Source organism: Canis lupus, chromosome 21, assembly GCF_011100685.1.
Source record: "Canis lupus familiaris isolate Mischka breed German Shepherd chromosome 21, alternate assembly UU_Cfam_GSD_1.0, whole genome shotgun sequence".
Lineage (NCBI taxonomy): Eukaryota > Metazoa > Chordata > Mammalia > Carnivora > Canidae > Canis > Canis lupus.
In genome coordinates, this window is record NC_049242.1 from 48,884,455 (window position 1) to 48,909,393 (window position 24,939).

The 24,939-nt window shown below is 44.6% G+C and overlaps 1 protein-coding gene across 1 annotated transcript in view; it reads right to left on the minus strand.

Annotated features, from left to right (window-relative positions):
* The window catches only part of LGR4 (leucine rich repeat containing G protein-coupled receptor 4), a 99,838-nt gene that overhangs the window by 45,002 nt on the left and 29,897 nt on the right, over positions 1–24,939 (minus strand). Inside the window, exon 2 of the mRNA XM_038569287.1 lies at positions 630–701. Within this exon, the coding sequence (XP_038425215.1) occupies positions 630–701 (72 nt within the window). The remainder of the gene's footprint in view (positions 1–629; positions 702–24,939) is intronic.

The window sequence follows — 24,939 nt, forward strand, 5'->3', positions numbered from 1 at the left end:
TTTCCACAATGTAAATTGTTCAACTGGAAGTGTGAGCTGCACCTGACAAGTCCAGAAACATTCTTAAAGGTGTCCTAAGAGACTGAGATGATTTTCCATGCCTTCTCCCCATCCTCAAAAGTCATGTGCAAATGTCTAAGGGGACTTACACTCTCAGTTTTCTGCTCACTTGCAACAATACCATCTCCTGCATCATGACCCGAAAATTCCACGTATTATTTTTTTTATGGTTGTGTTACCCACACAGCAACTCCTTTGGCAACAATGGTAATTACCCCAGCTTGTTATCTCAGGATAACACTGTAATTAACTTGTGTCACTGTAGCATTCATGGTTATAATAATTGTAGCAAAAAATTCCTATGAAAGTAATATTTTTAGTTCTGGCTTTCAAAAATAACTTCAGCAATTACACCGCTTGAAAAAAAAAATCAAGTTTCTTTCCCCGAAAAAAAAAAAAAAGAAAAAAGAAAAAAAGAAAAACATGATTTCCTCTGCGCAAAGCTCACTGAAAGTAAGCTATCTGAATGCCCCCGAAGAAACATTAGACTCTCTCTCTTGTAAGAGCTTCCAAAGAGATTGAGAGAAACAAACACATAAATAAAATACATTTTTCAAAACATTACTTACAGCTCCTCTAGAAAAGGGAAGTTCTTAAATGCATCTTCTGGTAATTGAGTAATGTTGTTCATACTGATATCCCTGGAAAACACAAAGTTAAGAAGATTTTTGACTCAGTGATATTAGACTTAAGGAACTTAATTCAACAGAAAAATAATTAGATGCTGACATTCTGTAAAGAAATGAGAAACATGAGCACACAAGTCAGACACAGGGATAGTCAAAACGTGACTTCCCAATGCAAAGTTAAACCTTTACTTATAGATGATGTTCCACAATTTAGTAATGAACATAGAAATGTACCCAGATACTGGGTTTTCCTTTCCCACCTTAAGTTTTCTTGGAGAAAAAAGAAAAGAAAGAAAAAAGAAAGAAAGAAAGAAAGAAAGAAAGAAAGAAAGAAAGAAAGAAAGAAAGAAAGAAAGAAAGAAAGAAAGAAAGAAAGAAAGAAAGAAAGAAAGAAAGAAAGAAAGAAAGAAAGAAAGAAAGAAAGAAAGAAAGAAAGAAAGAAAGAAAGAAAGAAAGAAAGAAAGAAAGAAAGAAAAATGCCTCCAACTGCCTCCAACAAGTGGGCTAGTTTGACTTCACAGTGCTCTGGGATTCAAAGTGCTGTACCTGATAAAAATAAACAAATGCATACCCCGGGGTATGATCAAAGATTTGCAGGCAAGGGTGGCTTCTTAAGGCGCTGTCAGGGACAATAAAACAGGTCCTAGCTGTATTCCAGTCATATTTTCTGCAAAACCTATAAAAGTCCTCCAGGTAATAGCTGTAAGGGGATTTCATTTTTGGCCTACACACAGATGCAGCCTAGAGACATGTGCGTACACGACAGGTATGCTGTCCAGTTCCAGTTTTTCCCTCGAGAAGCAGCAGAAAGGAGAGAACTCGCTGGATGATAGGACTTGACAATTAACTAGTTCAAACAGCTTAAAAAATACTTCGTTAACCATTTCCTTCTTCCCTGGCAACTGCCTTCTCAACCGGTTTTCTCTTCCCACACGCCGTGGTAGGGGGACCCCGGGAAAAGGCTGATCAAGGCGGCCTCAGCGGGGAAGGCCTGGGAGCCCTGGGCCACCTGGGCCACCGCCTCCCCGCGGGTGCCTCTGGCCCTTGTCTGCAGCTGGGCCGGCGGGTCTCTCCTCTCTCAAAACCACCAAGAAAAGTCACCACGGGGATGGCCTCATCACTAGGTTAGACACATGGACGTAGGAAGGTAGAAGAGAAATCAGCTAACAATAAAGCACCGAAAATCAGCTAACAGCCACACACAAACCACTGTGATGTTGATTAATTTGGTCACCTGGAATTTTTTTTTTTTTTTAAGTGGACACCTGCAGTACCAAGGTAGGTGAACTGCTTCTCCCCATCTTTCCCACTCACTAAACCTTGGAAATGGAATCTGCTCCCCTCTTTCGGAGCCCTTCCCATGGCATGACTGGAAACCTGCCTGGCTGGGGAATGACAGCGACAGCAGGCACAAAACCAGCCCCAGCAGTAGCAGCTAGGGGCAAAGAACACTGAAACCGTGGTGACGACCCCATATGGGATCTCCCTTTTCAAATGGGAAAACTGGGGCTTCCTGGGCTACGGGACCTCCCCAAGGCACCCAACGGATGGTGTCACAGGTAACGTGAACTCCAGAGTCCCTGATTTTGACTGTCCACTGAGTCTTCCCAAGTATCGTGCAGATCCAGTTACTTCTCTCCAGTGATAGTCAAGATACAAAGCAAACCCACGGTCCTACCAAGGATAAAAGCCAGAGGGATGCTGCCCCCAAGATCTTGCTATGATCATCCGCGAATCTCGGTGAGAGCACTTTTGCTCATTCAAAAAAAAAAAAAAAAAAAAAAAACGAATTATAAATAGCTTTAGAAAGGGAGGGACCAAATTCATATAAATGTCTTTGAGCATGAAACTGTTCGAGAGGTGAATCCAATGTCCACAGAGATTCCCATGCACTCTAAAATTTTACCATTGAACACAGCTCAAATTCTGATAAAGATAACTTATAAGAAAAACAAAATTACTATACATCTCAAAAAATTATTTTTGAACACAGGCCCTGCATGGTACTTTAATCAGGGATCGATCTCCTTGGGCAGGGGAAGGAAAACCCTTTGTTTTTCATAAGCACTCAAGCAAGATACTGATGAAACAGTACCAAAATGGGAGTCTGAGGAAGCAGGCTCAGCTCCTGGTACCGCCACCTAGCCACTGTGTAGTCTTGGGCCTCAGTTTACTCATCTGTAAAATGAGAGCACTGAGCTGATGGGTTGAGGGGCTTCCCAGCCTCAAACTGTATACTTCTATGATTCACATTTTCCCATAGTTTTCACGGAGGGGACCATCCTCCCTGATGAAAATATATGAGGCTCATTTTTGTTGGAAAAGGTATGTTTCGGAAAAATTTACCATAACACGAAATTTAAAGACTTATTAGTTTGCCATCATAAAACCACTGAGTCATTCCCGCTGGAAACCCATTTACCCTTAGCCAATAAAATCATTCTTAAGAATACAACAAAACGTTTAGTCACACTGTAAGGCAAAATAATAATCTGAGTAAGCAGTGACTCTGTAAAATATCACACAACTTTGAGGCTCTTTAGCCATTTCAATAAATGGAGAAAGGAGGGCAACCACAATTTATTACTTGACAGAAGGCGGCAGTCCATACAGTTTTCCAAAGTTTGGCACACCTGAATTCAGGTGAATAGCGTAGTAACAGAAAAACTGATTACTCGCGTCACCATAAAAAGGCACATAATTAGAAATTACACCACACTATTCTCTGCGTTCCAATTTTTTAAAACATATACACCTATGCAATTCTCTCATTTTTACCCCTCAGAGTAACAAGACATGACAGGTAGTTTTGCTGGGAGCTATAAATGCAATTAGTAGGGTTCCATATTTACACACTAATATGTTTTAAACATGTGGTGAGGTTTTGTTTCAAAGCTTCGAATTCGGGGGTTAACACTTATTTCCAAAATGTTCTGAATTTCACACACCTAGAGAGGTTCTATCCTTATAGGTGTTTCCCCTCATATTTTCTGGGCATTAAACAAAACATCTGGGAATAAGGAAGAAGAAAACAAGAAGAAGAAGAAGAAGAAGGGGGAGCCTACAAGATGTTATCTCCAGAGAAGCTCTGAAAACATGTGGTTACAGATTATAAGGTGGGTGGGTACTCATTTAAAATAATGAGGGCTAATGGTGATAAACAACCTACAGAGAAGCCTTAGAGAAGATTCCAGACCTGACATCACCGACACCGACAACAGAGCTTATGGTTGGAAAGGATGCTTGGGATGATAAGTTAACCGTCACCATTTGCAGATGGAAGCCCTATGCCATCATTACAAACATCTCAGCCTCACAAGTCATATGAATTTTTATTTTATTTTTATTTTTTTTTATTTTTAAGATTTTATTTATTTATTCATGACAGACACAGAGAGAGAGAGGCAGAGACACAGGCAGAGGGAGAAGCAGGCTCCACGCAGGGAGCCCGATGCAGGACTCGATCCCGGGTCTCCAGGATCACACCCCAGGCCAAAGGCCGGCACTAAACTGCTGAGCCACTGGGGCTGCCCCATTTGAAGTTTTAAAACACATAAGTCAAAAATATTTTGTACAGAAAATGTTCGGCTAAAAGATAAGCCTCGAGATCGGTGGTTTGACATTCACAGGAGCAACGCAATCTTAGCAGTAACCTCTGAAAATCAAACCCACTGATGTGCCGTCCTGGGGCCCCATGAAGAACATAAATATCACCTAGAAAACAAACCAAGCAAGGTCAGAGCACCACCAGCTCACAAACGCCTCCGAGGGCACTTCCGAGAGAGCGGATGGCCTTGTCTGGAGTCAGCCTGATGGAGCTGGAAGTGCACAGGCCACGCACCACACAGACCAAGATCTACCTACTGGGTGACCTTGGGCAAGCTGTTCATCTTTCCTAAGCCCTAGCTTCTTCATTTGGGAAAAGAAAAGAGAGAGAGAGAGAGAGAGAGAGAGGCAGGAATAACTAAAACCTTGTAGACCGCTCAAGATCAGAAAATGTCAAGCTACACGCAAGAAACGAGGTAAGTGATGAGGTACCAGCTACTATCATCCGTATGTTTGCTGCTCCTGGAGGCTGGCGGAGTCGGGAGCAGCGGAGGCTGGCAGGCCAAGCATCACACCACCTGGTGGACCTAGAACCGGGAGTCATTCCAACTACAGAACTAGACTCTACACTCCAGAACTCCGGGAGTCCAGGATTTTTGAGCCAGAAGAGCCCTTTGAAGTCAAATACTTCATTTTAAAAGAAAAGAGTTGAGGCCCAGGTGTTGACAGGGTCAAGCACCCAAAAGAAAGGGGAGGGGTGGGGGGGAGGGTGCAGGAAAGGAAATTATATTCTTACAGGAAATTTTTGGAAGGACAAGGGAAGAGGAGCCTATGTTCAAAAAGCCGAAGATGACTTCACACGGTTTAGTGATAACCAGGGAAGAGAACCCAGAACCTCCAATGGGGAGCTTGACTCTATGTTTCTACGCGTACTTGTTCCGTAACCGACTTCTTCATACGTCGCTCTCTCCAAGTACACCAACCGGAACAGGACATCTGTCTGCATGTTACACCGACACCGTGCAACACTCCCAAGCTCTTACCACAGAGATCAGAAACCCAAAAGCACATGGCCTCACTAGAAAAATAAAGCTGAATGCTCCGATGCCAGCAGTCACTGGCTTCAACGTTAAAATTTAAAGGGTACAATTGTTTAATTGAAACTGCTACATCTCCCTAGTGGTTAAACTCTCATCTTTTCTCCCCTCATAAAATTCACTACTTCTAAAGTACCTACAGAGTAAAGAGGAACATCATGTTTCAACAAGGTACCTTTTTAAAATCCCCGTAAAATGCTCCAGAAGCCACCTAACCTGTTTGCTGACGGCCAAGCGTGTACCACCAGGGACTCCGCCATTGCATGCTCGCTGGGCCTGGGCCTCCTGCCATAGGATTATTTAATTTTCAATAGACTGTGATTGACCCAATGTTATCTACATTTGAATAAGCCCTCCTATTTGTACTAGATAAAACCGTACTGCTACTACCACACTGTTGATCATATCTCAGACGCTACCCGGCAGTTTAAAGTCACTAAACGACACACAGGTGCCAGAGAACACGGGGCTCCCCTACGTGTTCTCTAGGAGATGGTTGTGTCTTTAAACTCGACAAACATATATTGACAGCGAATACCATCCCAAGGACTTCTCTAGGGTCTTTTGGAGGTAAGCAAACGTTTCAGGTCCATCTTCGGTTCACGGATGTCTCCAGTATGGACAGAAACCAAAAAAACTAAAGGTGAAAAATGCTTCTGGTGGAACAAATTTGAAGGGAAGGTCTCTCTGGTGTCCACCAGTAGTGCCGACACACATAGAACACCAAGGTTCTACTCAAAGCCTATGAAGGTTCATTCCTTTTCTGACACGATTCCATATCCTTAGGCAAGCAATCTCCTGCTCTCGCTCTCCCTCTCCTTATAACAAAAGTGATCTACGTTATTAGTTTTTTTTCCAAACTGAAATACAGAGAAGGACACCCACAGTATCCACTCAGCTCCCCAGACCTAACTGCTGCCATATTTCATCGGTATCATCACAGGGTTTTTTCTATGTTTGGTGCATATTTTTACAAATATCGTATAGTTCTGGACATGTTTACCTACTGGCACCTAAGATTGACTCTTCATGTGCAAAATGAAATAAAAACTTTTCTGAAGTTTTACATTTTAATAAGAGTACACACATTATTATTTGACATATCTTGATGCTGTTTTTGGCACGCCATATACATGGGATGAGAAAGTCTTTGCTAGTGAAAGCCAGCATGCCAAAAGGGAAAAAAAAAAAAAAAGGTTAATTAGAAATTTTCCTGTAAAAGGAGATACATGCCACCCATTTAACATTAGCCACGTATGTACAAGGCAATGTGCTAGGGTGGTGAGGTTTTTGTATCAAAAGATGTGTTCACAGTTATTTTCTTTTTCTTGATTGTGTGCATCTTGAAAATATGCATTATTGCACCATGAAAGCAATCCGAGCAGTTATGGATATGTGAAGATGCTGCTGTTTGCACTGTAGAAATGAGGCCAAAACAGTTTCTATGCCATTTCACTCAGATTTTGCTCCAGAGATATTTTCCTGACCTTACATGTTTTAGCACTACTAGAGTCCAAGTAGATATCACAATAGACACCCTTCTCATGCCATGTGGAACATTTCTACTACAGTTTTAGGCAGGAAGAGAAATTGGCTCCATGTGATCTGGAGCCTTCCTTGGTGTTGCAAATACAAAGACACAGTGCTTTCCAGCAGAAAGAATCCAAAACTTGCTTCCCTGCAGGCCTGCAGTCCTTAAGAAGGTATCTGCTACAATCCACCATAGTGGTTAAACTATGACACTGAAAAATAAATTTTAATTACTGCAGAGAAAAGCTATCACCTTGTAAAGTCCTTATCTATTTAAAGTACTTGAATATCCTGGCATATAACCTTCCTAATAATATAGAAAGTCTAGAGAAAATGCCAACCTCAAATCTTAAAAAAAAATGCAAACTTTGTGCTATAGGAGATAGAAGAATGAGTAATTCATTTTATGATCATCTATTCCAGTGGATTACAACTTCCACTTCAGGCTCTTTTAGAATTTTTCGATTAATGATTATACTGCCATTGCTAAGAAAATGAAAAAGACATGAAACAGACTGAAGGAAAAGACTTGCAAAACACTCGCGAAAAAGGGATTTACAATACAGAAAGAGCTCTCAAAACTCATTGAGAAAATAAACGTGATTTTTAGGTGGGCAAAAAAGGATTTGAACTGACACTTCGTCAGAGATGATGATACCAACGTCAAAAAGCACATTAAAAACAAGATGTTCAGGGATCCCTGGGTGGCGCAGCGGTTTGGCGCCTGCCTTTGGCCCAGGGCGCGATCCTGGAGACCCGGGATCGAATCCCACGTCGGGCTCCCGGTGCATGGAGCCTGCTTCTCTCTCTGCCTCCCTCTCTCTCTCTCTCTGTGACTATCATAAATAAATAAAAATTAAAAAAAAAAAAAAAAGATGTTCAGGATCCCTGGGTGGCGCAGAGGTTTAGCGCCTGCCTTTGGCCCAGGGCGCGATCCTGGAGACCCGGGATCGAATCCCACGTTGGGATCCCAGTGCATGGAGCCTGCTTCTCCCTCTGCTTGTGTCTCTGCCTCTCTCTCTCTCTCTCTCTGTGTGACTATCATAAATAAATTAAAAAAAAAAAAAGATGTTCAACATTAGCCAGTAGAGAAATGCAAAATAAATCACAAGATGCACACCACATAATTATCAGAATGGCTAAAATATAGGGGAAAAAAAAAAAGGAAAGAAAGTTGAAAATGCCGAGTGGTGACAAGGATATGGAACAGCGGGAACTCTCCTACGCTGCTGCTGGTGGGCATGCAAAATGGTACCACCACTTTGGAAAACAGTTTGGCAGTTTCTTATAAAATTAAACATGTCCTTATGACCATCTGACTCAGCAACGCTGTCAGATGGTATGACATATGACTGTCAAAACTAGAAACACCCCAAGGAGCCTTCAACGGGTGAATGGATAAAGAAACTCTGGTGGATCTACGCGACGGAATAACACGAGCAACGAGGAGACTACTGATACAAGCAGGAGCACGGATGCATCTCAAATACCTTACGTGAAATCAAAGCCTGCCTCCAAAGGCTACGCACTGCATTCCACTCATACGGCGTACGGGAAACGGCGAACTTGTAGAGACAGAAAGCGGGTCGCTGGTGGCCAAGAGCTGGGAGGATGGAGTGGGAGAAAATGGGCACAGGAGAACTTTCTGGCGTGGTGGAAAAGCTCTGCATCTTGGTTTCCATGATGGTCGTATGATCATATGCATCACAACTCTTAGAACTGTTTATTAAAACGTGAGAGTTTGCTGGATGTAGCTTAAACCTCAACACCTGCCTTTGATAAATAAGGGCAAATATATCACCCCCTTACATTTCTCCCACAGGAAAAAGAACTAATTCTGTGGCCAGAGGTCCTCTTTGCCAGCTTCATCCAAAATGTCACGCACAGAGCTGGCTTCAGAGTCAGGAAAGACGCGGTTTTGTGGTGTTGCTTTTTCATTCGCTTTGTTTTTCCAATCTCTGCTATCCACTTACAGCGGGACATTGGGCCAAACCTCTTCATTCTCTCTTTACTAAGCGCCCAGTAGGTCTGTGCCTGTGTGCTGGGTCCCGGGTATATGAAGACAAGACAGCGTTTACCCGAAGAGCACTCTGAGACAGTAGAAAGGCAACACTAAACGACAAGTAAACATTGTGGTATGTGTGGCGCAGCACGGGAAGATGATCAACCAAACTTGGAACTGGAGAAAGGCTCCAAAGGCAAGGCTGTTGTGCCAAGGTGCAAAGGCCAGATATTACTCTATCGAGGGCTGCTATTTCAATCTGTGCTCTCACTCATTAGGTTGGCACTGCTTCTCAGCAGAGACGCAACTGGCATGTCGAGCAGGATAATTCTTCATTATTCAAGACAACCTTGCTCACTATAGGGCACTTGGCAACCCTGTTCACGCCAGCGCACTAATTAGTGCAACTAAAAACATTCCCCAAACACTTCTAACCTTCCCAAAGCAAGCTGGTAGCGCAAAGAGGGAGATGGAATCTATTTAGCAAGGGGAATATGGCATCTAAAAAAATATAATGAAGAGTGAGTATCAAGTCAATACATCACACAGAAGAACCAGTATTGTTTCACAACAATCATTTGGATTTTTGCACATATACTGGTTCACGGTGTAAGATGTAGTCTTCACTGGATTCATGGGGAAAAGGAAAAAAAAACCTTAAGACTCTGAACTAGATGATTGTCTGTTGGGGTGGAGGTGCCTTCCAGGCTCAGGGACGATGACACCTGAAAGCACGGTCTACTGAGACAAAGCCAGAGTGGTCAAAGAGAGAACCCTCTCCAGGAACTTGAACATTAAAAGCATGGCTGCAGGTGGCGAGAGAGGCTACCAAGACGAGCAGAAAGTCCAACCCCAAAAGCCTCGTGGATGTGACCTCCAGAACTCGTTGCTGCCAGAGGAAGCTTAAGCAGGTCACGTCTGCTGCAGAAAGATCACTCTGGCAGCCGTAGAGGACAGTGGAAGGAAAGGAGGGAAAGAAGAAATTCAGCCCTTCTGGAACGTGGTTTCCCTGACTCTAAAATAACGTGCACTCACTAGTTCTCAGGTCCTTTCCGAATCTATCATTACGACGCCTACTTTGGCATTCCTGATTCTGCACATTCCATGCATAATCAGTAGAAAATAAGCAACTCTTAGATTCATGTTTTTCCTATATGCGCAGGCACATTTGCTTGTGTTAGCAAGTGTGTGAATGAGCACAGACTTTTAAAACATACCCCCTTCAGAATTACAAGGGTTCAGCAATTAAGAAAGACGCATGACTTCATTTCCAAAGGTAATATTTTATGCTGTAATTGTTTATGCTCTCAATGAAGCAATGCAGCCTAGGAGACATTTAAGGGTGTGTTCTTCAAGGAGATGCTAACCCAACGAGTTGGTAAAGAGACAGCACAAAACGCTGGTGTGAAAATACCACACCACGACGAAAGGCAGGTGTGGCTGAAATTATACATCCTTCAAGGGGTAACTTTACAAAATAAAAAATAGTTAGGCTAATTCAATATTTTCTAATATCGAAACAAGTTGTTCCACTTGTTTCTGGAGGGTTTGTTTTTGTTTTTGTCTTTTTAAACGCAGCCTGGTTTTCGAGTGTAAAGAGAAAAATGTAAAACGCTTGAAATCTGGAAGTTAACGTTTACTAAATGGCCAAGAAAAAAATGAATGCCAAAGAGAAAAAGAACATTTCTTTCTATAGCTTGATCAAGTATACTAGCATCTGGCATCCCATGGAACAGACAAGGGTTAACCTCTAATATTCCTTGTTTTCTTGCTACTTAACGGGTGTTCTCAGGCATTCTTCGGGTGTCAACAGCTGTTCTGGTAACCCTAACGATGACAAAACAGTGCTCATTACCAGCCAAGACACACAGACAGAATGGTATTTCAATAGTCCATTTAACTCCAACAAGAAGTATTGTACGGATTGTCAGCTGGGCAGATTGGAAACACTCAATTACTTCATCCTAGCAGACAAAATGCACTATTCATAAAGAAATCAATCCAACAGCATTTATTATGGTAAATATTCTAATTAACTAAACGGTTTATGTTTTATTATGGCTACACTTATTAACACCACTGATAGGAAAACATTACTTCATGGCCCTGCCTTCAAACGCGCACACCCACGAAAACTTCTGTTTAGACGCGCATTTTTTTTGAACTTCAACTCACAACCAATTAATGGGTTATGAAATCATTTTAATGGACCATAGCCAACTTTTTTTTTCCACATTTAAATAGGAAAGACTAGAATAGGATAGAAAAAAAAAATCAGAATACATCAAATGTAATAACAGTAAGTACTGTTTCGGGAAATTCTGGTTTCAGCGTGTGTTTCTGCCTTACTGACTGCCACGTCTCAAGTTCACATATATCGTCTGTGAAATATAGTCAGAACCACGAATTCAAGGGTTTGGCTATTAAAGCCAAATACTTATTTTTTTTAATAATAAATTTATTTTTTATTGGTGTTCAATTTGCCAACATACAGAACACCCAGTGCTCATCCCGTCAAGTAATTTTTATTCTCCACCCGCCCCTCGATGGAGTCACAACTACAGCTGCTTTCCCAGCACAAGATCGGCTCAATGCATTTAGCAAACTTGAAAGTCTTCCTTCACCTATAAACTTCCCTCTTGGAATTGCTTTGCTATATACTCCATAGATTTTGGACCATTGTGTTTTCAATTTTCTCTGGTCTCATGGCATTTTTGTTTGTTTGTTTGTTTTTAATTTCTTCTTTGATCCCTTCATCGACCCATTGGTGGTTCAGCAGCAATGCTGTTTACTCTCTACATGTTTGCGTCTCTTCCAGTTTTCTCCTTGTAATCGATTTCTAGTTTCATTCTGTTGTGGTAGGAAAAGATGCTGGAGATGTCTTCAACCTTCTTAGATTTACTGAGGACTCGTTTTCTGACCTAACATGCGGTCTATCCTGGGAAATGGTTCGTGTGCACTTAAGAAGTTTTTGAACACAAGGCTCTGTACATAGCTACTCAGTCCGTCTGGGTTAAGGCCAGTGTTTCCTTATGAATTTTGTCATATTATCCTCCATTGATGTAAGTGGGCTGTTGAGGTGTCTACTATGACTGTACTACTGTCACTCTCTCCCTTTGTGTCTGCTAATATTGCTTCATATGCTATATTGACATGTGTCACATACTCTGGTTGGATTAGTCCTTTTATTTTTTTTTTAATTTTTTTTATTTATTTATGATAGTCACACAGAGAGAGAGAGAGAGAGAGAGAGGCAGAGACATAGGCAGAAGGAGAAGCAGGCTCCATGCACCGGGAGCCCGACGTGGGATTCGATCCCGGGTCTCCAGGATCGCGCCCTGGGCCAAAGGCAGGCGCCAAACCGCTGCGCCACCCAGGGATCCCAGATTAGTCCTTTTATTATGTAATTCCCTTGTCTCTTGCTATTTTGTCTGATACACGTATTACTATCCCAGCTTTATTTTTGTTTCTGATTACATGAAATATCTTTTTCCATCCCCTTACTTCCAGCCTTGTGTGTCTTTAGATCTCAGGTGAGTCTCTGGTAGGGAGCATACAGATGGGACTTGTTTTTTATCCATTCAGCCTCCCTGTGTCTTTCGATTAAAGCAATTAGTCCACTTATAATAAATAAATAAACTATAGGGTGCCTGGCTGGCTCAGTTGGAAGAATATGAGATCTTGATCTCTTGATCTCAGAGTCATGAGTTCAAGCCCCACATTGGGTGTAGAGGTTACTTTAAAAATAAATAAACTTTTTTTTAAAAGGCATTTAGTCCACTTTTTAATTTTTTAATTTTTATTTTTTTTTAAGAGAGAGAGTATATGTGCACGAGTGAGGAAAAGGCAGAGAGAGACTCTTAGGCTGAGCATGGAACCTGACGCGGGGCTCAATCTCACGACCCTGAGATCATGACCTGAACTGAAACTGAGAGTTGGATGCTAGTCCACTTACATTTAAAGTAATTATTGATAGGTATGTATATGTTTTTATTTGGGGCAGTATATTTTACATCTTTTTGTGTATCCCTTATTGTGATAATGGTGATTATGCCAATTTTGTCATTGTTTGAACTTCATACTAGCTTTTTAAGTGACTGATCCACTATCTTTGCTATATATTTGCTTCACCGATGAGATTGTTTTCTTTCACATATTCTCTTTTTTCTATTTATGGCCTTTCTGTTTCCACTTAAAGAAGTCCCTTCTAATATTTCTTGTAAAGCTGGGTTAGTAGTGATGAACTGCTTCAGCCTTTGCTTGTCTGGGAAACTCTTGATCTTCCCTTCAATTCTGAATGATAACCTGCTGGGTAGAGTATTCTTGACTTTAAGTTTTTTCCTTTCAGCACGTTTAATATATCATGCCACTCCCTCTGGCCTGCATTTGAGCTGAAAAACTGGCTGATGGCCCATCATGGGGTTCCCTTATACGTAACTAACTACTTTCTCTTCATGCTTTCAGAATTATTTTTAGTTGGTTTTTTTTTGTTTTTGTTTTTGTTTTTACATTTTGACTATAATGTATTTTGGTGTAGATCTCTTTGGGTTCATCTTGTTTGGGGCTCTCTGTGATTCCTGGACGCAAATGTCTGTTTCCTTCCTCAAACTAAGGAAGTTTTCAGAACTACTGTTTCTCCAAATAAGTTTTCTGCCCCTTTCCCTCACTCTTCTTCTGGGTCCCTGTGGTATGAATGTTAATATGCTTCATGTTGTCCCGGAAGACTCTTAAACTATCTTCCTTTTTAAAAATTCTTTTTTCTTTTTGAAGTTCAGTTTGGGTGATTTCTATTAACCTGCCTTCCAGATCATTAGTCCAGCTTCTGTATCATCTACCCAGTTATTTATTCCCCGTGGCGTATTTCTCACTTCTGTTATTGTATTCTTCGGCTCTAATTGGCACTTAAATATTGTCTAGCTTTCTTGAAACTCTGTGTTCATCCATTCTTCTCTCTATGGGGATTTCTACAAGCACATGATAAATCAGTGTTTGTACATTCAACAATCATCCTAAGCAAGAAAAGCTCTAATTTCTAAGACACTGAGGCACTGACCTCATAATAATGAAACAAGAAAATTCTAAAAGATGAGGTCTAGGCCTAAACTCAGAGACAGGCTGAGATTTCAGCAACCCTTTAATGCAGGCCTTGTGGGGCAAGTGCTTCCCTTCAGGTTATGAGGCATGAAATAAATACCCCTCACAAACACACATACCACATACTCTCCTTTCTCCCCTCTGATGGCCATTTTTAAAAAGGCTTATAAAACATATTCTATCCTTAAAGGAATGACTCAAAATTGTAACTGAGATGACTCAATCATTTCTGTTGACTATAAGACAACAGACATTGATAATGATGGTTTATAAAAAGTTATTCAAGATATTCCCTTGGGAATGACTTAACAAGTCATTACAGCCACTAATGATCTATTCACTATAGGAGAAGCTATGCCATCCAATCTGAGGTAGTCCTCAATCTTTGAGCAAAGATCCTCAAATTTGGTTTTATAATACTCCTGGACAGCTCCATTTGTAGCAAGTCTTTAAGTTCTAAACAATCTCGGAAACAAAACTTAAATTCTTTTTATTTTCTGCAATCAACATGGATCATACGGTTCTTTATTTTTTACCTTGGACAGAGAACAATGGGCTACCCTGAAATTTGGTTATTAAAAAAGAGAGAGAGACACTCACAGATATACTCTAGGAACTCCAAAATACATTCAGATTAATTGCTTTAGGTTGTTTGTTGAAGATTATCCGTCAGTTCTAAGGTTGACAATGTTTGTTGGAAGAGTTATTAATTGGTAAGGAGAGAAGAAATAATATCTTAGAAAATAAACTCCTATAAGAAAGAGAACACTTAATACCTTAACCCCCAGTGAAACCAGATACACACTTCTGACTTCACACACACACACACACACACACACACACACACTCCAAAAAGAGCTTGACCTATAATAAAAGATTGTTGGGATCCCTGGGTGGCTCAGCGGTTGAGTGCCTCCCTTCGGCTCAGGGCGTGGCCCCAGGGCCTGGGATCGAGTCCCATATCGGGCTCCCTGCATGGAGCCTGCTTCTCCCTCTGCCTCTGTCTCTGCCTCTCTCTGTGTCTCTCATGAATAAATAAATAAAATATTTTTTAAATAAAGATTGTAAGATTGGAAAGTCAATTCAGATACCAATAAGCAAGATGCCAATAAACCCCAGCCTGCCTGGGACAACCCCAGTTTACAACCATTGTCTCAGCACACTATTCATGGTACTCCTTTTCCCTCTCAGAGGTACAGTCATTGGGATGATATATGAAATGATCATCCCACTAACAGCAGTAGGTTTGAGTGAATGATGTCGAATGGTTTGTGATGGGAAGAAGTGGAAATCTTGGTTTGGATTGGGGAAGGTTTGAATAAAAAGCTAATTCCTCCTCTATATAATACTATATGGATAATAATATGAAAAACAAGTTATCAAACTTCTGTAGAGTTTGTAAATATTGCTGTGATCAACTTGCTGTTCCTCCAGCTGGACCATATGCTCTACTAGGGCAGGGTGTGTGCTTTGCTCACTACTGTGCCCAAGCCTGTGGCATACTGTGTGGCCACAGTTGAGTGAATGGCATGCCAGACACTGTGTTAAATGCTTTAATGGTCATGGTAGCAAATACATACTTAGCATTTCCAAAAAAATAAATTTTAAAAAAGACTTAATTTTCCAGTAATCTAAAGGAAGTCAATGCCCTGGTTGTGAGAGGGAAGAAAGAAAGAACACAGAACATACCCTCTTTTTTACAAATTTTATAATTGACTCGATTATGGAACAATCAGGAACACAATATTTCTTATGGAGAGCAAAGAGTGTTAATGACAGATTTCCTCCCAAAGCCTATTGCTGTAACCAAATAATAACCCTACATGCAAACACATTTGGGAAAAGGCAAGAAAGAGAGAAAAACATTCATTTAAATACAAGTTCCGGGACTTAAAAATAGCTTGGGAGGAATGATGTAAATTTGGATTTCAGTAAAACTAATTTTTCTTCCTCAAAATTTTAAAATACAGGCTGTGTCCTAAAAATAGCATCTCATGGAACCACTGAACTAGAAAGCATAGTGGTTAAATGCTTCCCCAGAAGCCAAACCAAATGCCCTAGGTTTGAACACAGCTCTGCTCACTCATCAGCTATATAACCCTGGGCAAGTCCCTTAATCTCTATACGTGCCTCAGTTTCCTCAACGAAATGGTGATAACACTTCTGATTTCAGAACATCGTTGTGAGGGTTAGATGATGTGACTTCAGCCAGTGCCCAGCCTAGCAACAACTAGCCCACAGCCAAAACTCAATCAAACTCTGCAATTATTATTTTGTGATTACATCACCTGATCACCATCTAATCTCACCATCTCATTTTAATAATGAGGCAACTAAGGCCCAGGAGGGTTAAATAATTAAAGAACCAAGGTCAAAATCAAAAAGATAAATTCTAAGGGCGCCTGGGTGGCTCAGTCCGTTGAGCGTCCAGCTCTTGATTTTGGCTGAGGTCATGATCTCAAGGTCGGGGGGTCGAGCCCCGTGTTTGGCTCCACACTTAGCAGGGACTCTGCTGGGGATTCTCTCTCTCCCTCTCCCTCTGCCCTTCCCCCAACTCTCATGCTTATGTGCTCTCTCTCAAAAATAAATAATCTTTAAAAAAATAAGAAGGATAAATCCAAGTCCAGGGATCTTTCTACTCTCCCAAGCTGGAGCATGCGGCAGTGACGCTTTCGGCAATATGCCCTTGATCTTGGGAAAACAACTTCCCCAGGAGCAATGTGTTCAATGGTGCTTAGATTCTGAGGTTAATGGGTAAGCAGTCGGCAGAGCCCCTCGCTGTAGTTCAACTGATGAACGAATGTCACAAACAAAACACAGAAACAAATAAACCGATACTACCTGTACTCAACCAAGCACATGGATGAAAAATCTCTTCTTACTTATTAAGAATATTGGTCCTTGAAGTTGTAAGTTTAAAATGAGGCAAACTGCTAAAGTGGAATTCTAGATACCTCTACAAGATGTGGATGCATCAGTGGTGATACATCAGTCGAACTTAAAGAATTTGTACCTATTGCTCTTATTGATGCACAAATCTTTGTTGGCAGGATGGATAAACTGTCCCTGTGATCTTAAAAAAATAATAAAAATAAAAGGGGAAGGGGAGCTGAATGCAAACCAGGTAAAAAGGTAGAGAAGGGCCTCCAAAGCTAAAGGAACAGCCTGCATGCAGGTGGATTCGAGAGGACAGACCAGTCAGGAAGCGGCAAGTGCCCTGGGCCGGCCGGGACGCAGAGCTGAGGTGGGGGGCAAACCCAGAATGACAGCGCAGGCCCAGACTACGAGGACACGACCACGTAAGAACGAGTTTGAGGCAGAAACAAGAGGCTCTGGAACACTTTTTTTAAAGGAACATAAGGAAGGCGGATTTACCCATCCCTGGTGGATGGGTACGTTGTCTACAGTCGGACCCCCCCTTACTGAGATGGCAGGCGGCATCCTCCACTGGCTGGCGGAGGGGCAGCGGCACTGGGGACACCAGCCAGGGACACTGTAGGAGGGCGCGAAGGTCACAGCGTGCGGGGCCGCGCCACACTCCCTTTCCCGGGGCCCTTGGGGGAACAGCTCCTCCGACCAGTCCGAGACAGCTGTGTTCCTCCCGCAGGCGTGGCCTTTCCCCCCCGAGGACCATGTGGACCCACGCCCTGCCTACCGGGTACCCCAACCCGTACCCTGGCCCTTCTCGCCATGAGCATCACGGGAGCAGCTGCCGGGGCTCCAGTGTGCCGGGGTCAGTTCCTATCCGGATGGGACTCTGGGATGCTCCTGGCCCGGGATGCTCCTAGCCCGTGATGCTTTTAGCCCAGGACACTCTTAGCCCACGATGCTCCTGGCCCGCCATGCTCCTAGCTCAGGACACTCCTACCTGGGACGCTCCTACCTGGGACACTCTTAGCCCACAATGTTCCTGGCCCTTGAAGCTTCTGGCCTGCGATGCTCCTGGCCCGGGTTGCTCCTAGCCCAGGGCGCTCCAAGCCTACGATGCTCCTGGCCTGAGATGCTCCTAACCCAGGATGCTCCTGGCCCCAGGTGCTCCTAGCCTGCGATGCTCCTGGCCCAGGATGCTCCTAGCCCAGGGCGCTCCAAGCCTACGATGCTCCTGGCCTGGGATGCTCCTAACCCAGGATGCTCCTGGCCCCAGGTGCTCCTAGCCTGCGATGCTCCTGGTCTTCTCAGGCACCGATTCTGTATTTTATGCTCCACCCTTAGAGGCGATCTTAAATTCCTTTTTAGAATAAGGTAAGATCACGCTGGCATTGTGTGAGCACCCCCTGGGGGCCTGGCACTCCCAGGGGACAGACACGGGTGGCCCGAGGGGGCCTGCGGAGGAGCGGTGCTGAGGCCTGGAGGCAAGGCCGTCGCCCGGGGGCAGAGGGGAAAGGAAGGGAAGAGCCCTCGAGAGGCAGGGCAGCGGGGCCTCGCGACTAGGGCCCGAGAACCAAGGGACCAAGGGTGACCGTGGCAGGGAGCCGGTGCTTGGTCCGCAGCGCGGGGCAGGGATGCCCGGGCCCGGCCCAGCGAGGGGGGCGCACAGCCAAGAGGACGCGAGGGCCCAGCAGGGAGGGACGGTCAGGGAGGGCGGCGCAGTCCGGGGACGCGTCGCCGAGCCGGGCACTCCCCTGTCCCAGGCTGCCAAGTCATCAGCAACTATATTAGCCACGGGATTTGGTAATTAGATCATTTGTCAATAGGCTTATCGCGGCGTGAATCTCATGAATATTAACCATAACTAGAATTCTGCCCCCCTTTTATTCGGGCTCTGGGAAGAGAACAAAGGGAGAGAATCTCCTTAGGTAACTGGGCAAGATTTAAAAGAGAAAAGGAAAAGGAACAGGAGGTTTAAAGAGGATGTGTGTAAACATGTGAGCAAGAGCCCGCCTGAGGTGGAACCGCCTGGGCTGGGACCCGACGCACAGGGACACACGGCGCGAGGGCGACGGCGCGCCTGGGCCTCCCGCAGGGGCCCCCGGGGGTGGGGGGGCTCCGAGCACAGGGCACCCCTCGGGTCCCTCCACCCGCCTCCAACCCCGGCTCACTCCCACCTCGCATGTGTTCCTTCCACCCCTCGTCACAACTATCTATTTTGTTCCTAATGTGTTTTCCCAGCTCCGGCTCAGCTACAGTAATTAATTCAAATACACCATCACTTAAGTGCCAATCAAAGCTCCATCGAGATCTAAGAAGAACAATAGTGTGCTTATAGGCACCGTCTATTAATTCAAATTACCAGTTGAGTCACTACATGCCAACAATTAAGCAATGACACACACACAGATTATGCTCCACGGTAATGCAGCTAAACCAGAGCTCTCAGGACGAGCTGTCCCGGTGGCTAAGTGCCCCAGCGGGCGAGGGGTCCCCCGGCCGGACAGAGGGCCAGGCATCCGAGCAGCTCTTGATAACAGCTCGTTTTCTTTCTTTCTTTTTTTTTTTTTTTTTAAGATTTATTTATTTATTCATTCATGGGAGACACAGAGAGGCAGAGACCCAGGCAGAGGGAGAAGCAGGCTCCATGCGGGGAGCCCGACGCAGGACTTGATCCCAGGTCTCCAGGATGCCCTGGGCCGAAGGCAGGCGCTAAACCGCCGAGCCACCCCGGGGATCCCCAATAGCTCTTTTTCACTGTGCTGGGCCCCCACGAGGAGCTCCAACGCTGTGGTAAACAGCACAACAGCTCCGTCCTTCCCTCCCCACCCTAATCCCTCATCCACGCCCACCCTCTCTCCCCACCAGAGCGGCCACCAAGCGGGTCTCCCTGCTGCCATCCTTATCCCTTCCACTTGCTCCCTACACGTGGGCTGTCAACATCATGCCCGTGTCCTATGGCTCATTAGCCTCAGGTCTTGGGCGAATTCTCGGTCACGGTGGTTCAAGACCAAAATAACACTCTATATAGCAAAGCTCTGTCCCTCCGTCGAGCACAAATAGGAAGGCGCTCCGTGCATCAGGAGATCTGATGCTACCCCAGATGGGCTGTCTCTACAGTCCCCTAATTACCCCCGTCCACACAGCCTTTTCCTCCCAATCCCCATGTTTGACCTTGCTTTCCAAGTGCTCAGCAACAAAACAAGTACAGTTGACCCTAAAACAACACAGGGGTTAGTTAGGGGCACCAACCTCCCCCCCTGCTCCCCACACAAAGATCCAAGAACGACGTCGGACACCCCACTTGACGGCTAATAGCCTCCTGTTGACCAGAGCTTTACCAGTAGCATAAACAGTCAAGTTTAAAAACACAGTTTTTATGTTACATGTAGTAAATACTTTATTCTTACAATAAAGGAAGCCAGAGAAGAGAAAACATCATGGGGGGTGGGGATAGAGAGGCAGAGGGAGACGGAGAACCTTAAGCAGGCTCCGCTCCCGGCACGGACCCCGAATCGGGGCTCGATCTCACAACCCCGTGATCATGGCCTGAGCCAAAATCAAGAGTCGGCCACTTAATCAACTGAGCCACCCAGGCGCCTTGAAGAGAGAACATTATTAAGAAAATCGTAAGGAAGAAAAAAATGCCTTTTCATGAAAATACAACCAGTGTTGTTCAGGGATCAACCGTATTTTGCCTAGAAAGTTACACGCCTCCCAGAAGCCTCGTGCGGTGGAATGCACCTGCACAGACGGTGGGAAAGCAGCGGGACGGGGGCGTGCGGAAAGGGCCAGCCTGCTCTGCCCAGGAGCGTCCGGCCCGGCCAAGGCCCCGGCAAATGCAAGGCGGCCACTGCTGCTACCTGAGTGACACCAACAGAGGGAAACGAAGAAAACCAGAAACCACGGAAGAGTAGTGGACAGGAAACAAGGGAGTTTATTTCATTATTTTATTTTTATTTTATTTTATATTTTATTTTATTTTATTAATTTTATTCTATTCTATTTTTGAAGATTTTATGTATTTATTCATGAGAGACACAGAGAGAGAGAGAGGGACAGAGACACAGGCAGAGGGAGAAGCAGGCTCCATGCAGGGAGCCCGATGGGGGACTCGATCCCAGGACTCTAGGATCACGCCCTGGGCCGCAGGCAGTCCTAAACCGCTGGGCCCCCCAGGGTCCCCACAAAGGAGTTTTAGATACAGAAGAGCTCACACAGGAGCCAGTATGTGGACGCCCCAGGAGCAGCCTACAGCGCGGCACAGGCCTGCAAGGGCTCCCACCGCTCACGGTGCCAAAGCTAAGCTTCCCCCCCAGGGTCGAGACACCCTCTCAGTCACCACCCCCTCGACCCCGCTGTGCGCCCAGACCCGGGTGGCCCCCCCGTCCCCGCACCCCAGCCCAGGTGTCCCCACTTCTGCGCACCTAGACCAGTGCCACTCAACACGGGGACGGGTCCATGAACTGCTCACGTGCCCCGAGAGACCAGCAGATACCGAAGAGTTCACATCCGAGCAACTCCATAAAGTCATTTTATGCCCCCCCCCCAAAAAAGAAGAAAACTTTGGGTTGGTATTTTTCCATTGTATTTTTTTTTCTTTTTTTCCCACTTTATTTTCCTAAAAGTTAATCTGCATCGTGTTTACAGACCCATCAAACCACACGGGTCCAGGTAAACGCACTGGCCCGCCAGCCAGGTACCGTGAGGCACACCGCCCTCGACCCCTCACGTGGGACGCCCCTCTGCTGCTTCCCCCACAACCCAACCTAATTCTCCTCGATGTGGACTTTCCCCCAAGACGTGTACCTGTCATCCCTGTGGCTGCTGAGGCCTCTTAGGGAACGAGACAGCGCCGGCCCGGGGAACCTGGTACCGCCCGCCAATACAGCCCCGAATCCCACACACCTGGGGAAACCATGTTCTAAAACATGTGCAACACACCCATCAACTTATTTTAAAAGGAGGCACAGGGGATCCCTGGGTGGCTCAGCAGTTTAGCACCTGCCTTGGGCCCGGGGCATGACCCTGGGGTCCTGGGATCGAGTCCCCCATCGGGGACTGTGTCTCTGTGTCTCTGTGTCTCTGCCTCTCTCTCTGTGCCCCTCATGAATAAATAAACAAACACTTAAAAAAAAAAAAAAACTGTCAAGCACTAAAAAATTATTCTAAGAAATGTTCTAAAACCATCTACGTACCCAGGAAATTTATCTTCTAAGAATGGGAGTTTCATTCGTTTTGGTGAAAAGCGAAGTCACTTACATAACTACAATATGTATGGCACAGTTTTTCCTCCATAATTTTTCATCCTGGGTCAGGGGTGGGGGGTGGAGAAAAGAAAATCTCAGGAAAATGTCTGATAGCAGTAAAGATGTTTCCTAGGAGCCCTACAATTTTCATAATTATAGTTTACAACACGGTAGTGAAAAATCACTACTAGACCGCTTACCCTTGTCGCGGGTATTAACGATGTTGTTTGTTCCCAATGCTATCCTGCAACCGTCACACACTTGAGAAAGGACCATAAACATCCAGGCCTAAATATCATGTGTTTGCAAACCCTGTATCTGTATGATGTACCCGAGTCTTTGCACTATAACCAGGAGGGGGGCGGGTGTGGGGGCGGGTGGAGGTATTTGGGAGGCTGAGGGGGAGACACTAAAAAACCTGGCACATCTGCAGATTTGGTTACTAACTAGTTTTAATTTCAAATACCAGCCCCCCTCCCCCATTTTATTTTGGTTCTTCCCTCGTTTCCACCCAATATTTAGGCAGCAACATGAGCCATAGAAGTTGGAATGGCTCTTCAATTTGGGGGATGGCCAGGCTAAAATGTTTGGCCCAGAGTGCAAACTGCCACTTATGTGGCTGAGCCAGGACAACCAATGTAAACATGTAAGTTAGTCCAAATATACACACACTCGTTCTTTATTTTAAAACTGATTTTGCATCTTAGTAATGTCTTCCTTAAAAAAATAGCCAAGGAACCCTACTGTTTGGGCCTTTTTTTTTTCTTTAATCAATTGCTGTTTTGAAAAAAAATCATGATTATCCATGCATGGTGCACAGACCAATGACAAGCTATGACATGCTATTTTCTAGCATTGAAAAAAGTTTCAAAATGGTACCTAGGAGCAATCATTAAAAGCAATGTGTCTCCATAAAAATGCACTCTCTACAGAGTGCTTTTAAATAAACAGTGAGTTAAAACTGAGAAAGAGTGGCTGTTTTTACTGAATGTCACCTGGGCAGGTATTTCCTGCAAAGAAGAGCAATGAAGTCTGTCCTTCCAGTCCTCGTCACGCTAGGCACGGGGAAAAGATGCTCCCACCGCTCAAGTCTATGGATTTTTACCTAAATCTCCTCTGAGTCGGATGTTTTGTGTGTGTTGATGCTAAATGAAGCCACAGAGATGACCTAGCTCATCCAACCCCACCCCTGCCCCCAGAGCTTGTACTGATGAATAAATCTAAGCCCCAAAATGAGACAATTGCTTTTTTCAAAGCCCACACCCCCAGAATCGAAACCAGAATCTAGGTCTCAGCATTTCCTACATTCCTTCCACAACAAACTGGTAACTAATGTGTATCACACACAAAATCTAAATCAGAAGACGACGAGAAAGACAGCCAAACAAATGCAAATCTACAAAGAACATCGATTTTCCTTACCTAAGATCTGAAGAATGGAGAGCGATGATTCTCAACCAAGGGCAATGTTGTCCCCTGGGGAGACATGGGGCAGGGTCTGGAGATATTTTTAGTTATCCCCACAACTGGAGAGGTGGGGTTGTTACTGGCATCTGGTGAATGGAGGCGAGGGATGGTGCTAAACCTCGTACAATGCACGGACGGGCCCTGTGACGGTTAACTGTGTGTGTCGATGTGACTAGGCCCCGGGGTGCCCGGAGAGGTAGTTACACATTATTCTGGATTTGAATCTGCGGATTGAATAAAGTTGCTTGCTCTGCCCAGAGTGGGTGGGCCTCACCTTAGCTGTCGAAGGCCTGAACAGAACAGGAATGTAGAGTAAGGGTCAACGGTTGCCTCCGCCCAACTTCACACTGGGACATCGGTCTCCTCCTGCCCCGGAATGCAGACTCAGACTGGACCTATGCTGTTAGCTCTCCTGCATCTCTAGCTTGGCAACTGCGTCTCTTGGGACTTCTCAGCCTCTAGAGAAGAGTCAGTCTCTCATAAAGTCATATCCTCCTGGGTTCTGTTTCTCGGGAGAACTCCCATAATACAGACTCCCACGATAAAGATCACCTAGTGCAAAATGCCAAGGCTAAGGCTGAAAGGCTCTGGCAGCCAAATCCTGACGTTTTCATGGTAAAGATGTTGTATGTACCATACATGGCATCATTTTAACCGTTTCTAAGCATGCCGTAGAGTGGCACGAAGCAAATTCCCGCTGCCGTGCAACCGCCACCACCATCCATCCACAAAACTTTTTTTCACCTTTCCAAACTGAAACTCCGTACTCCTTCGATAATAATCCTCCGTTCCCTACTACCTACCACCCCCAGCCCCTGACAACCACCGTCCTACCGGCGCTGGGAATCTGACTCCTCTAGGCACCCTCATATGAATGGAACCATCCAGAATTTGTCCTTTTGTGACTGGCTTGCTTCACTGAACAGAAAGTCCTCAGAGTTCATCCACGCAAGAATACGTGCCAGGATTTGAGGCTGGATGCGATCCCACTGTGCGTACACGCCACATTTGGTTTATCCATCTGGATCGATGGGCACTTGGGTGGCTTCTGCTTCTGACTATTGTGAATAAGGCTCCCATGAATACATGTGCAAATATCTCTTCAGGGCTCTGCTTTCAAATCTTTGGGGTACATTTGCAGGAGAACTGCTGGATCATATGGTTCGTTTTAAAATTTTTGAGGAACTAGCATAGTAGCTGCACCATTTTACGTTCCTTCAAGTGCATTCTGACCACCAGTTTCTGAAGTCTTCCTCTGTCTACCTCTCTCTGCTCTCCTTCTTTCCTATACCCTGGCCCTTTCATGAAGCAGGTAGCGAACCAATACTTTTAAAATCAGAGAACTCTTTTTTTTTTAAAAAAAAAAGATTTCATTTATTTATTCATGATAGTCACAC